We start from the raw sequence: 13,571 nt of genomic DNA, 5'->3' as shown, positions 1-13,571 counted from the left end.
ACGCGCTGCTTTCACTATAAAGAACATATTTTTCGGCGCATTTCTCTTTAAGTATTACTTTTTATTTTTAGTTTTAATTGTGCCAAATTCCAAATATTTATACAGACAACGCACACATTTTGTCTATTTATAGCGCAATTGTGCGGAAAAAATGCTATAAAAGCAAACCCAGCTATTTTAAATGGCGCATAAATATTATTAAAATTACTTTTGGGTAGTGAATAAATTCTTTTGAGTGCAATTAATTTTTTATAAATTGTTTGTTTTTTGTAGCCTCGGCAGAGATTTTATGTTGGCCCTTTGTTAGTTACAGGTTAAACAAATTTATTTACTATATTATTTCTGCATAATTTAACATTTTCAGCTTTTGTTCATATTTTTTACTATAAATTTTTCATTTTGTGCAAAATATGCAAGTTTGTTTTATTCCCCTGACACAAATACTTTTGCTTTCTTTATTATTAAATTCTGTTGTTGTTTATTTTTGCGTTGAAATAATAAATGCGCATAAACAAAGCAAAAATAATAATAATATTTATATGCAAATATAAATAACAATAGCAATAGCAATGCCAAAGGCAGAACTTGCAATTAAGCCGAAAAAAAAAAATAAGGTCCAAAAGTGTGAGCTGCCTACTAATCCCTGACACTTGCCCGTAACCCTGCCATGCCCTGCCCTGCCACGCCCTTTGGCCCAACAACAACAACAACAATTTGCATAATTTATGAGCCGCATATACAACATTTTTGTGCCAAATCATAAGCAATTTTAGTATTGCTTGGGTGAGAGAAAAAGAGAGAGGAAAACTTGGCATAAATAAAAAGCTAACGCAAAGATCTTTAATCAAGAGAAAAAGGTTTTCGCAGCTGATTGCGTCTTAGGCTTAGGGTTCTGTTTGTTTTCAACGGCGTTTCTGTTGATTTCCTTTTTTTTTGTAATGATTCACAGTTTTTTTTTGCCAGCTTTGAAATAATCTTTACATTCCTTAAGTGCCAAAGCTCAACAATGCATTCGCAGTTTTCATATGCTTAAAGTGGGGGAACTCTTTTAACTAAATTATCATCATAATAATCTTAAAGAATGTCACAATCATAAAAGCCCCATTGTTGGTCGCATATAAATAGGGAACCACATGCCAGACTTTCCCTCTCGCAAGTTGAATAAACGCAGCGCAGACAGCAAAAGAATCTGCCAGATAGAAAAGCAATGTCTGCGACTGGTTAAAGATGATGATGATGGGCGGGGGCGCCAGGAGGGAAGGGTAGAGTAACCCTTGGCGAGCATTTAAAAAGATGTAAAAGCGACAGCAGTTGAAATTTCATGCCAAATGCAGATACAGATACATTTTACAGATACGAACGAAAGCAGCGGCTGCTGCTCAAAGTACTTGAACTTGTCGTGATACGCGAAAATGTGGGATGTATAAATACAAATACGGGGCAAGAGCAGGGGTATAGAGAGAGAGAGGCAGAGGGAGGGAGCGGGTAGGAGCCACTTGGCGTCTGTCGCAACAATAAATGCAATATTTTTTATTGAATTAAAGACGATAACTCAATTGAGTGGGCGACTGGCTCAACTTGACTGGCAGAGACTAAACAGAGGGAGACAAAGCGAGACAGCTAGGGGGAGAGATAGAGAGAACCGCAGAGAAAACACTCAGATAAAATGAACGATGAGTCAAGAATGCACAAAGGAAAAACAAAACGAGCAGATATTGAACCCAAAGGGGGGACTTACGTTTGCCCTCCTCAAGGATGCGAAGGGGCAGGACACGGCCAGGTTGACTGACACTGGTTCTCAGGGGAGCTATTTGTGTAGCTTCATTGCAAATGAACCATAAATAAATTATATAAAAAGACATGAAAATGTTAAATATAGCTGAGCGTAGTTATCGTGAACTAACGATTTAACGTTTAGCTACTGAAATTGCGCTATTTTTCATTGCTAATCACTTTTTATCAGTGATTTGTAAAGATAGCCACAACCACGATAAGCATCGAGCGTATGCGAGGGCCTGAACCATTCATAGTTAATTAAAACACTAAAAACATTTTAGCACCATTAGTTAAAAGTTTTGAAATGTTGAATTGGGTCAAGAGTGGGCCCAAAATGGGACAGATCCTAACTATTAAATGCCGGCCCCTCAACCCTGGTGTTAAATACCAGAGCAGCTGTTACGCATGTTTCTCTTGCCTGGCAATAATAAATTCTTTGATTATATTAAGTGTATGTGTATGTATATTGAAGAAGAGGAAGCAGAAGCAGAAGCTGACAGCAACGACAACAAATGGCAAGCAAATGCACGTAAATAAGATTTTAATTGAAGCTTTTAGCAGGAAATGGAATATTAATAGAAAATTCTGTTGAGAACCTCCTGACGAGCTGACAATGTCCGTTGCCTCGAGTTGTAACCGGGACAAAGTCCTGGCCTCAATTGCAGCAGGGAGGCAGCAAGGGGTGTGTGGGGGCAAGGGCTGTTAACTGGAATTGTCGAGTTAGCAACTAACGGTACGAGTCGCTTACCGTTAAAGGTCAAAAGCCGACGGCGACTGCTGCTGGCATTTGCATTTTCTTTCTATTTTTTTTTTATATTTATTTCTTCTTCCATCTGCTTAATACCCAGTGGATGAGTTGGATTAATTAGCTAAAAAGGTGGTTGCACTGCGGGGCGGAGCGGGAGAGTGTCTTCTTATTAGATACCTTGGGCTATGGGGTAACGGTATAAATCCCTGTCTCTGATCGCCGCCATAATTGAGCCTGTCCAATTAACAAGTCGTTGCTGCTGCTGTTCGCCCCATAAAAGGTTAAGCGAATGATTGGCAGCCAATTAGCAAAATGAACGAGTGTGTGTGTGTGGGTTAAGGAGGGGTGGAGGGCAAGAAGTTTGAGAAACCGATACACACATATTAGTTATTAAAAGAGCAAAGGTAACGATGTTATAATTAGCTAAGGTATAATAAACGCAAGCAATATGATAATTCGATTCCAATTCCAATCAAAACAGGAAACTGAATTAAAACAGTTTACAGTTTACTTAAAAAGCTTAAAGTTAATCTAAATCAAGGTGTGTTAATAACAAGGAATATTCAAGATTAGAATAGTCGAGATTCTATAGTTTAGTTAAAGCATTTGCAAGAGATATCTTCAGTTTTCATATCCTCCTTCGCACAAATATGCCTTGTCTTGAGGTAAATAAAGTACCATATCCAAAAAGAATCCATCAATTGACTTCAATAGGAACTGTCGAAGGAAAACAGACCTCGTTTTTCAAGTTATTCTAAACAAACACAGAAATTACGAGGCTTTCTCTGACGCAAACACACGTACAAGAGCTATTAGAATTGAAAATCTATATCCCCTTTGCGGCTCCCGAAGGAATCGCGTTTCTCGAACACAATATTGCAAATCAATCTTTGTTAACTATGCTAATTAAAAGCTCCACAATATCCATTCCTAATTACAAACAATATAAGTACAATTGTTGTTCGCCGCTGCTCTTTAAGTTAAAGTGCAAACTACGCGATGCCAGTCAAAAGGTAATCTATCCATCTAATTCGTTATAATTGCCCCACCTCCACGCCCATAGAACTCATCCCAAAAAGCAATAAACGAACACGATTCGCCATATACACGATTTGCAATATATATATATATATTTTCGTTACGCTCTGACCCACACAATGATGATGTATGTATTCGTGCTGGGGGTAGTTGCTTTTGATTGTATGTGTGAGGTGGAGGTGAGGTATATGGCAAAAATATACGGACATAAATACAGATATATTTATGTGATGATAATATATGGCGCGTGATATTTAACATCGCCGCCACATTAGCAATGACCACTAATCACGGCGGGAGAATTTCTGCAGTGTGCGCTTAATTTATGTGACAACGTGCAAAACTTCGAGAGAAACAGAAACAGAGTCAAATAGAGAGAGAGAGAGAGGGGGGAGAGAGAGACAGTCAGAGAGCGCAGCATAACAACTGAAAAGCAGTTGCGAATAAATCAAATAAAGCTGCAAAACGTGATCGGAAACCGCGTCAAGCTGGAAAATGTCTGACAATCTGATTGGTGAGTGGAACAGAGCGAAGGGAGGGGCGGTGATTGCCAGGGGTAGAGTGGGGGACTGTCTTTGCCCAGCAAATTGAAAACGTTGCTCAAGTGCCTCGCAACCAGTTTTGGCAATTAAACCCAAAAATATTCCAATAATTTAATTGAGGTCCGAGCCGAAATATATTTATATATATACATAGTATGTATTATTAATATGCATACCTATATATGAAGCTGATGGGATGACAACTTTTTGCTGTCATCTATGCTTTGGCAAATGCCTCATTCTCCTGCCTGCATGCCTCTCATTCACATGTTTGAATAATGAATGGATGCGAATGAATGACTCGTGAATGCGTGCAGAGCGGAAGTAACACTTAGCTCAAAAGCATGAACGCACGAGGCATAGAGGGCGCGAGGTAAGGGCAGGGGTCAGAGGGGTGTGGGGGCGACGCGTGCTTTGCCTGGGCTTTGGGGCACTCAACACACACCAATACACACACACGCACACACACAATGGCTGCTTGGCAAAGTGACAAAGACAACACGTTTTTGTGCACAACAACAAAATCAGCGACAAAAACAACAACAATAAAGACCAACACGCACACAAAGTTACAGTAGCCTCTTAAATATAATATACCAAAGCCCCCGTCTCCCCCCTCTTTCAACCTACCAGCACTCTGTGCCGTTCTGCCATGCTGCTATGAAAATGCGGGTATTTAAATTTAATTTGCAAGCTGACAAAAAAGAAAGCAAACGCTTTTCTTGACACATACCATATATGTATGGGTGAGTGTGTGTGTGTGTGTGTGTGTGTGTGACAGGAAGTAGCACCACTAAACCACCCAATACAGACACCTCCCTTCCTCCCCTCCCTCCCTCTCTGATTCCCTTCACTCTTAGCTAAGTTATTTGAAAGCAAGTCAAGTCAAGCACAAAACCAACCGAAATGCTGCTGGCGCTCTCAAAGTGGTTTTCTTGGCCAGCCGCAGCGCAGCGGGATACTAGAAGGGAAAAGGAGGGGAGGGGCGGGGAGGGGCGGGACGTTGTGGTGCGGTGCGGATCGAGGCGGGGTTGCGCCTGACAGTGGGTGTGTGCCGTCGGGCAGAGTTACACACATTGAGAGCCATTGTATTAATACGTGTATGTATGAGTATTTAGAGTGTGTCAATGTCTAAAGTAGACGTAGTTGTTGTTGTTGCTTTTGTTGTTGTCGTTGCTGCTGTTGTTTTTGTTGTTGTGCTGCTGAGTGCAACATTGGCATTAGTGGCACAACATTTGTCAGGTGGTTGCCCAAAGCTCTAAAAGCTTCGTACTTTAATTGAATTGTTACGAGTTAAGTGAACAACCAACCAGGGGTTGCTAAAGGGTCAAGCTAGAGTAAGAGTGAGTGATAGAGAGAGGGCGAGGGAGAGGTGGGCTGGGTGCCAGGGTAAGCCAAGCGCCGTCAATTTGAGGCATTAGCCCAACCAAACAAACAGACAAGTGAAAGCAGTAGAAAAGTTGGAAAGCGACACAAAAGGTTGCAAGAGTTCAAACAAAATGAGAAACATGAATGGAAAATCCAAAATCCACAAAGTTCTAAGCTGAACTAATACCCTGGAAAAGTGCTTTAGTTGCAGATTAAAGATTTAGCAAGCAGAACCAACAGTGATATGCACCTTAAATGTATTATAGCCTATTTTGATTAGATATCAATATATACTTGAGCGTTAAATTATGCTTTGACTCAGAAACTTAATTTTTAATTGATTTTTTCTATAGGAGCTACATAATAGTTAATAATAATAGTTAGCCGATATCCAGTCGTTAAGAGTATAATAAAGTCATTCAAGCAAGAACTTATTTACCACCGGCTACAACTGTAGTTACATAGAAATATCTTTTCAACTAAAAGATACGATAGATTGTAGAGAAAGCGACAGATGCCGAATAGATTGCTGACAGAACGGCATTTCAACTACCTCACTCACTCCCCACCCACAGCTCCTCTTCGAACCACGCACCACAAGGTGAGACAACCACCTGGACATCCATCGGACAGCCAACAGGTCCACAAGAGACCCCAAATTTAATAAAATAAACCTCATTTTCAAATCAAATACATATTATTAATTAACTAAATTGTTAACACATCGACAACTAAACACAAGCTTGTTTATAAGGCAAATAGTCTTTTGCAGTCAATAAACAAATAAACACATATACAATCAGAAAAAAGTTCTCTTTGAAGAACATATTATTACCAATTAAAAACTTCTCATTGTATAACTATACTGTTCTGTTTGACATTTGTTGCATCTGTGCAATTCAATCAGTTGAAGTTCCAAAAAAAAGCAAACTTCACACAACATGCAAAGCCATTAAAACAATTAGCCAAATGCACTGCATGCCGAACCAGCTATTCGGCTGCTCGGCTGTTCAGCTGGGAGCACATAAAACATATCCATAACGTGGCCGAGCAGCTGGCAACTGAAACTGGCTAATATGCCAAATGGACAGCCCCACGGCAACGGCAACAGGAACGATAACAAATGGGTTAAAGGGAAAGCACACAAAATGTTTTTATCACTCATACGCCGCATGTGCCACGGCAACAAATGCGTCCCCAGAGCGAAGTGAACGCTAGAACACAGGGGCTGGCTGGGAGGGAGGGGGGCAAACAAAACGCCTACGTTAATTACACTGCAGCGGCAGCAGCAGCGACTGCAACAACTATTGAAGCCGCAAGTGTAATCTAAGCTAAATATGCTTCAGTGTGTCTGTGTGTGTGTGTGTGTCTGTGTAATTGAAAATGACTCATTTGAAAATAAAGCAAATGAAATGAAAACGCAAACACACACACACACAAATACACTCACTCAAACACACACAACAAAAGTAACCTTACTCTTTTTTTTTATGCATCTCCAAACACAAAGTTTCACAATCTTCTTGCGTTTTAATTTTATTAGACCTGCGTCAGAGCGGCGGCATTTCGGCGGAGGGAGGGTTAGTTGCCGGTCAGCTCTAAGTGCACTAAAATAGAAATGGGTGACATAAAAACCACCTGCAAACGCTGACAAAAAAGCAGCAGACATCGCAGAGTGAATCATAATGAAGCAAAGGTTGAAAGTTTTCAACTATAACGAACTGGCAATACCCTACAATTCCACATGAGAGCAGATTGAAAAGATATCTAGTTAAGGTATCTTAAAAGCTAGTCAAATATTGTTTAGTCTCTATATATTAAACTATTTCGCTTTTTAAACAAACTTATTTACAGGTGAATGTGAATTCAAATGAATGGAAAATAGGTGAAAATGTACGAGAAGCTTGGCATCAGCAGCTAGCTGTCAACTTTGTAGATTCATGTGTACGATTTGTGAAGTTCTTTATAAAATAAATATGTGGAACGAAGCTAAGAACTTTAATAGAGTTGCAAATCGCAAACTATTTTAATAAATTAAAAAAATAAAAAACAAACCGAAAACTAATTTAAAAAAAAGCAAAGCAATTGCCAATACCAATTCTAGTATTAACATTTTAAGCTTAATATTTCCGACTTTAATCGTAAGGCTCACTTTTTATGTTAAAAATCATACATATGTACGTATTTCTTTGCCATTGCGAATTCCCCCGAGCGCTTTCTTAGCTATTCCAGCGAAACAAGTTCACACAATTGTGTGGCGAAAATTCCCCAAAACTGCTGACATCATCAGAATGGCAACTTTTAATTATAGCTAAATGAGAGCTGTCCCCTATCTTCTTCTCTTTTGTGCTTAACAATCGATAATCGATTATCGATAGTTCGCATTGCAATGCCACATTGTTGAATCATCAAATGCCACCATGCACAACGCACCCCGCACCGAGCTGGTCTACTTCAACGGAAAGCGAAAATAAAACTCAATTCTATGACGCTTCGCTGGATGACTTGATCGCTCGATCGAAGATCGTATAACCGAGATGCCGGTGCCTGGCAGTCGACGTCGGCGTCGACTCGATTCAGTTTCAATTCAGCGGATGACGAATGCCGAGAGTTATAAAAAGTTATAGAAAAAATAAGCGAAAAAACTAAAACAGTTGACATAATTTCTCTTGTTCTTGTTTTTGCTCAAAACTGATAAGAAAACGCTCTAGAAACACAGTCAACGCGTTAGGTTTTGTTTATGGAACTTGTGGAAATATTTTATCGTATACTTAGTATCTACCCGGGCCTGTCGTTGTTGTTGTTGTTGTTGCTGTTGTTGTTAAATGAACGTGACGGGAGCTACCATTTGTGTGCTGATAAGAATTGCCATTAGTATGTGTGCGCTTGTGTGTGTGTTAATGTTGTTTGAATTCTGGGAATTCACAGTTATTTAAAAGGCCTCTGGTTTTGTGTTTAGAGAATGCCAAGTGCAACTGCCATTGCGAAATCTTTACGACTTTGTATATAGTATAAAATTATATGTACATATGTATATATTGAAAAACAATTATTAGCTAGTTGAGTCTTTTAGATTTCCAAGAAAAAAGTACAAAGAAACTATTTGTCTAAGACTACAACGTTAAAGTAATTGAGATTGTTCTAATTAACTGGAATTTCCCAAAATCCCATTGAGTTAAATTTATAAAAAAAAATTTAATAGTTAAATTATGATTCAATTGTATAACAATTTAAACGATTTTCGTAGATTATACATAGAAAAGTGTGATAGATAATAAGTTTTATAGCATCTAAATTCCAACATCTCAAATTATTCCTCTAGTTTTACACCTGTGGGCCCTACTGTAGCTTCTTAACTGAATAGTAGTAACTTTTTCGAGCCTTAGCAAACACTTTTAGAGCTCCATTTCTTTTTTTTTTTCATAAATTGTTGACTTGAATTTGATATTTTAGCTAATGTGCCTTTTCAATTAGTCTAAAATATTGGGTTACCAAGCTGGGGTAGCTTATAAACTATGCATAAATGTTGACTGGAGTGAAGAATATCTGCCCCGAGGTCATTTCTTGAGTGAAAACAGCTTTGACAACGTTTTCAATAAAACTAATGAAAATTGTTTGTATGAAAATACAAAAAGACAGACTATGAGGCTTTCATGTTGCCTTTGTTAATATTTGTTTTCTTTTCTTTAAAATATATATTTTTTTCTTATTTATTTTCTTATTTATCTGCGTCGTGTGTGATTTGAACATTTTGCAGTATTATTTTTGTTATGGCTGCGTTTTACTGCCTTGTGTTTGTGCGTAGTATTTTGTGTTGGATTTGCATTTTGAAGCACGTTCAAAATAACAAAACGCAAAAACAACACAAATCGTTGACGCCAACAGCAACCCCCTGGGAGGAAGAGAGGGGTGTGCAGCGGCAGGGCAACTTTGCTAACAAATTGCTGTTTTGTGCTCATATCCTGGCAAGTCCCGGAAGTTGACGACGCCGCGTGATAAGTGCAAGCGGCAAGACGGGAAAAGAGGAAATGGCTGTCAAAAAAAAATAAATAAAAAATAAGAGGGAATATGTAAATCAAAAATTGCGAACAAACCATAAAAGCGCCGGCCAGGACATAAAACCTGAAAGCCAAAGATGAGCCAAGACGAAGAAGAAGAAGAAGCAGGAGCCGCCATGGACGTCAGCAGCTTTTTTTTTTTTTGGTTATCTTCTCTCTCTTTCTCTCACGATTGTTTTGCACGTTTTGTGTTTTTACAACTTTTACTTTGTTACCGAAATAAAACAAAGGCGGTCGCCCTTAGGGGGTTGTTGTTGTTGTTGTTGCTGGTATTTGCCCAGGCAGGTTAACGATGTCTGTTAGGTGAGACAAGTGCACTAGAGAGAGCGAGAGGGAGAAGGGGCGGGCAATTGAGAGAGCCGCAGCAACAACTACAAAGTCGAGGAGGGTGCAATGACTGCAACTTTTCGTGTGCGCGTGTATGTGTGTGTTTGTAAAGGAGAAAGTTCCGTTGAATGTGCCCCACTCCCCAACACCCCCTCGAGCCATAACTCCAAAACCAACTGCATAGTAATTTTAGCGAGGGTTGCGAACAGAACAGACAAAGTATACAAAAGTGCTAAAAAAGAATAAGAGAACCAGCAGAAGAGGAGGAAAAAGAGAAACGGCAGCGGGAGAGGGAGAAGTACGTGACACCGAAAATTCGCGTCAAATATGTACATTGCCCTCACAAAAGGGTTTAACCTTGGACTTCAGCAAAAAAAAAAAATGATATGGGAGGAGGGTGCAGCTAATCAGTCGCTGCCTGTCACGCGGCTCGACTTGTCGCCGGGCGGCGGGAAGGGGGGAGCGCTTCGGTTGCTGCACTCATTCGTGCAAGGCACAACCATAACATGAGGCTGACTAACAAGCTCGTGATAATGCAAAAACGGAAACAGAATTCGACAAAAAACACAACCTAAAATGTTTGCAGAAAATATGCACCAAAAAATTTAAGATAAAAATGACGAATTTGTTCTTAAGAAAATATATATAACATACATAGATTTAAACTAAAAATAAAGAAAATCCTACTGTTGTTCTTGTTGGTATTGTAATTGTACTAACCTCCAAAGTGCTGAGCTGATTAACCCACTGGTATGCCTAGAAACAAATGCAAATCGTACAGACATATCAGACAAATGAGAGAGACAGAGACAGAGTTGTAGTTGAAGAAGAATAGCGCACCATTCAACATAATACATAAAAATGAAATAAGTATAGAGAAAATAAAAAACAAAACTAGTTTGATCTACTTTAGTAATCAGTAATTGGCATACGTGATAATCAAAAGGTTTGCTTATGCTTAAATACACTTTAAAAAGATAATAAAAATAAATCAAGAACTGTTAGAGGGGTTGCCCAGCTCACACACACACACAAAAGCAAAACTGGCAAAAAATCAGCTGATTTACCAACACTCAGCTCCAATTTTAAAGCTAAAAACAACCGCTATAAAATTTGCTGTTAAATTGTGAGCGCAAACGTATGTGTGTGTGGCTCTCACTGTTTGCAACTCTCTCCATCTCTCTATCGCTCGCCATGTCTTATTCTTGACGCTTGGCATTTGAGCAAAAAGAAACAACTAAAAGCTGTTCAACTTTAATCGCACAAGAGTTTAATAAAAGCCGCTATGAAAATTCTCCGCACACACACATGCACGCACATAGACAAAAGCTGACGGCTGTGGCTCATTTAATTTTTCACACAAACAAGCAACAATAACAACAACAGCAACAACTACAAAAGCAGGGTAATAAATTTTATTAAAACGAAATTCGGCAAAAATGTTTTGCTTTGCTGTTGCTTTTGTTGTTGTTGTTGTTGTTTCGGCAGACATTGAACTTTATTATGGCCGCTTTTTTCAGCAAATTTCTGTGTGTGGGCGCAGTACGACGCAAGAGCGTAGCGAAGAAAAATACAATAAAATAAAAATAAAAACACATACAATTGAGAGCGACACACGCACGCACAGAGGACACAAGAACAATATACACATAAATAGTTGGGCTAGAATTTGTTATTAATTATTCCCATTTTTTTTTTTGGGAAAGGGGAAAGAACAAAGAGTAGAATAGATTGAGAGCCTACTTAAAATTATGGCCTTTGGGCAATTGCTTGTATTTACTTTGTTTTGTATTTGACAGCTGCTGCGGCTGGAGCGCTACGACGTTGACGGAGACGATGACGGCGGCGGCGGCGACGACGACGTTGATGGCGTTTGCTTTTTGCCGCTGCTTCTTCACTTTTCTATTGCACACACACACGCGCGCAAATTCGCAAGAGCATACGCACACAGCTGCACAAAGCTTTCTGCTGTTTACAAACTTTTGCGACGTTTTCAAGTGCGCCCCGAGACGTGGACGTAGACGGCGACGTTAGCAGCGACGTAAGCAGAGAGAGAGAGTGCGAGAGAGAGCGCGTGATTGCGTTGTCGGAGCGACAGGCAACGTAAGCTTTAACTATTTTTCTTGACTTTGCTTCTTTTCCTTTATTTTTTGTTTTTGGTTTTTGATGTGTTTAAAAAATATGTATGTATGTATTTTTTGCTTGCTTTTGCTCACTGCCTTTGCTGCGGCGGCTTTTTCCTTTTTTTATTTTTGCAAAAACGCTTTAATAACTTTCTATTGCTATTTTTATATTTTTTAATGCCGTTTCACAAACTTACATACGCACACATACATATATATATATACAATGACAGACAGAGACGAACGCCGACGAAGGCAATGTAGAGGAAACAATGAAAAAACCGCACATACGATAATATTTCACTACCTTACTGTTATAATTTATAATTTTTGCAATGATTAATATAGTAATTGTTGCTGCTCTCTTGCTGTTGACTTTGCTGTAGTTTTAGTTGTTGTTGTTGTTGACGTTGAGGATGATGACGAGACGACGTCAGCTTTAAGTTAAGCACACGCAATATACACACATATACACATGCACATATAGAAAGAGAGACGAATAGAGACGAGAAACTGTATGCACAAACACAGTTAGCTAGCTCTAGTTGTGTTGTTGTTGTTTCTGCTGTTGTCGTCGGCGCGTACACGTAGCAAAATTTTGCGAGCTTTGAACAAACAGAACGAACGAACAAACAGTGAGTGTCCAGCCCAGCTGATTTCAATTTTGTTTGAATTTCTTTGCTTTAAACCACGCGCACAACGAACTGGCCACGACAAAAATTAAAATGAAACTGAACGCAAAGACAGGCGACGACAAACACAATCCAGAAACCGGTGGAGAGCGGTCCATGCGCAGTGCTCAACCAAAAGAGAGCACGAGAGTGTGACAGAGTGAGAGTGTGCGCGCGCCATTCAAGTGCGAGTGAGTGCGCCTCATATAAATGAATGGGCGTCTGTCTGGCAGCGCTGACAGTGAGAGCGGAGCGGCTGAATAAAAAAAATGTAATAGAAAAGCGCCGGTATGCGGCGATGTCTCTGGCGCAAACGGAACTACATACTGGCAGCGCTGCTGCTCACTGTTCGAGGCGATCTCTCTAACCCCCGCTTGTAACAACAAACTCTGTTACCGGAAAAAAGCAATTGTGGCGGGGGTGTTTTTATGCCCTTTTCGTATAGCCGAGAGCGCCAACAAAATCAAAAGAGTGTGAGAGAGTGTGAGGGAGCTGCGTTGACGTCAACGACGCCGTCGTCGTCTGACTCAACCGCAGCGCCACCACCCAAATTCGCACAGTGGAGCAGAAGTCGAGCATATTTGGCAATTATTACTTCATTCATCAATTTTGTTTAGCCGTTCGCTTTTGGCACATTTCGTTTGCCGTTCGCGTGTAAAACGACGTTAATTGCCACTGGCGTCGGCACTGGCGCTGGCGTCACTTCTGTCATGATTTGGAACGAACGGCGCCGCTGCAGCCGTGCTCGCGGCGTCTACTCGGGCTCGCCAAAAAACTCAAAACAAGTGGTTTTTTGGCATTTGGCGAACGCGTGAGAAACAAATTTGAACACTCGGCAGCCCAGCAGCAATTGGCAACTGCAACAGAGACGCCGACGCCGACGTCGCTGTCGCTATCGACGTCAACATCTCTGTAAGTGT

The 13,571-nt window shown here is 40.0% G+C and overlaps 1 protein-coding gene across 22 annotated transcripts in view; it reads right to left on the bottom strand.

The window, feature by feature from the left end:
- shep (alan shepard) overlaps positions 1-13,571 on the bottom strand; it is a 156,209-nt gene that overhangs the window by 17,610 nt on the left and 125,028 nt on the right. For 15 of the 22 annotated variants that reach the window (XM_064691500.1, XM_064691499.1, XM_064691490.1 and 12 more), the window contains one exon: positions 10,578-10,613. The exons of 5 other annotated variants lie outside the window; for them this stretch is intronic. In XM_064691500.1, the coding sequence (XP_064547570.1) occupies positions 10,578-10,613 (36 nt within the window). Of the gene's footprint in view, positions 1-10,577; positions 10,614-11,637; positions 12,706-13,571 lie in introns of those variants that run through there. 2 more of the 22 variants (XM_064691506.1, XM_064691507.1) reach the window with 2 other exon arrangements.

The sequence above is a fragment of the Drosophila montana genome, unplaced genomic scaffold, assembly GCF_035044405.1.
Source record: "Drosophila montana isolate Dmon_TW-CO22-7 unplaced genomic scaffold, ASM3504440v1 contig_3438_1, whole genome shotgun sequence".
Lineage (NCBI taxonomy): Eukaryota > Metazoa > Arthropoda > Insecta > Diptera > Drosophilidae > Drosophila > Drosophila montana.
This window is presented reverse-complemented; position numbering and strand designations above follow the sequence as displayed.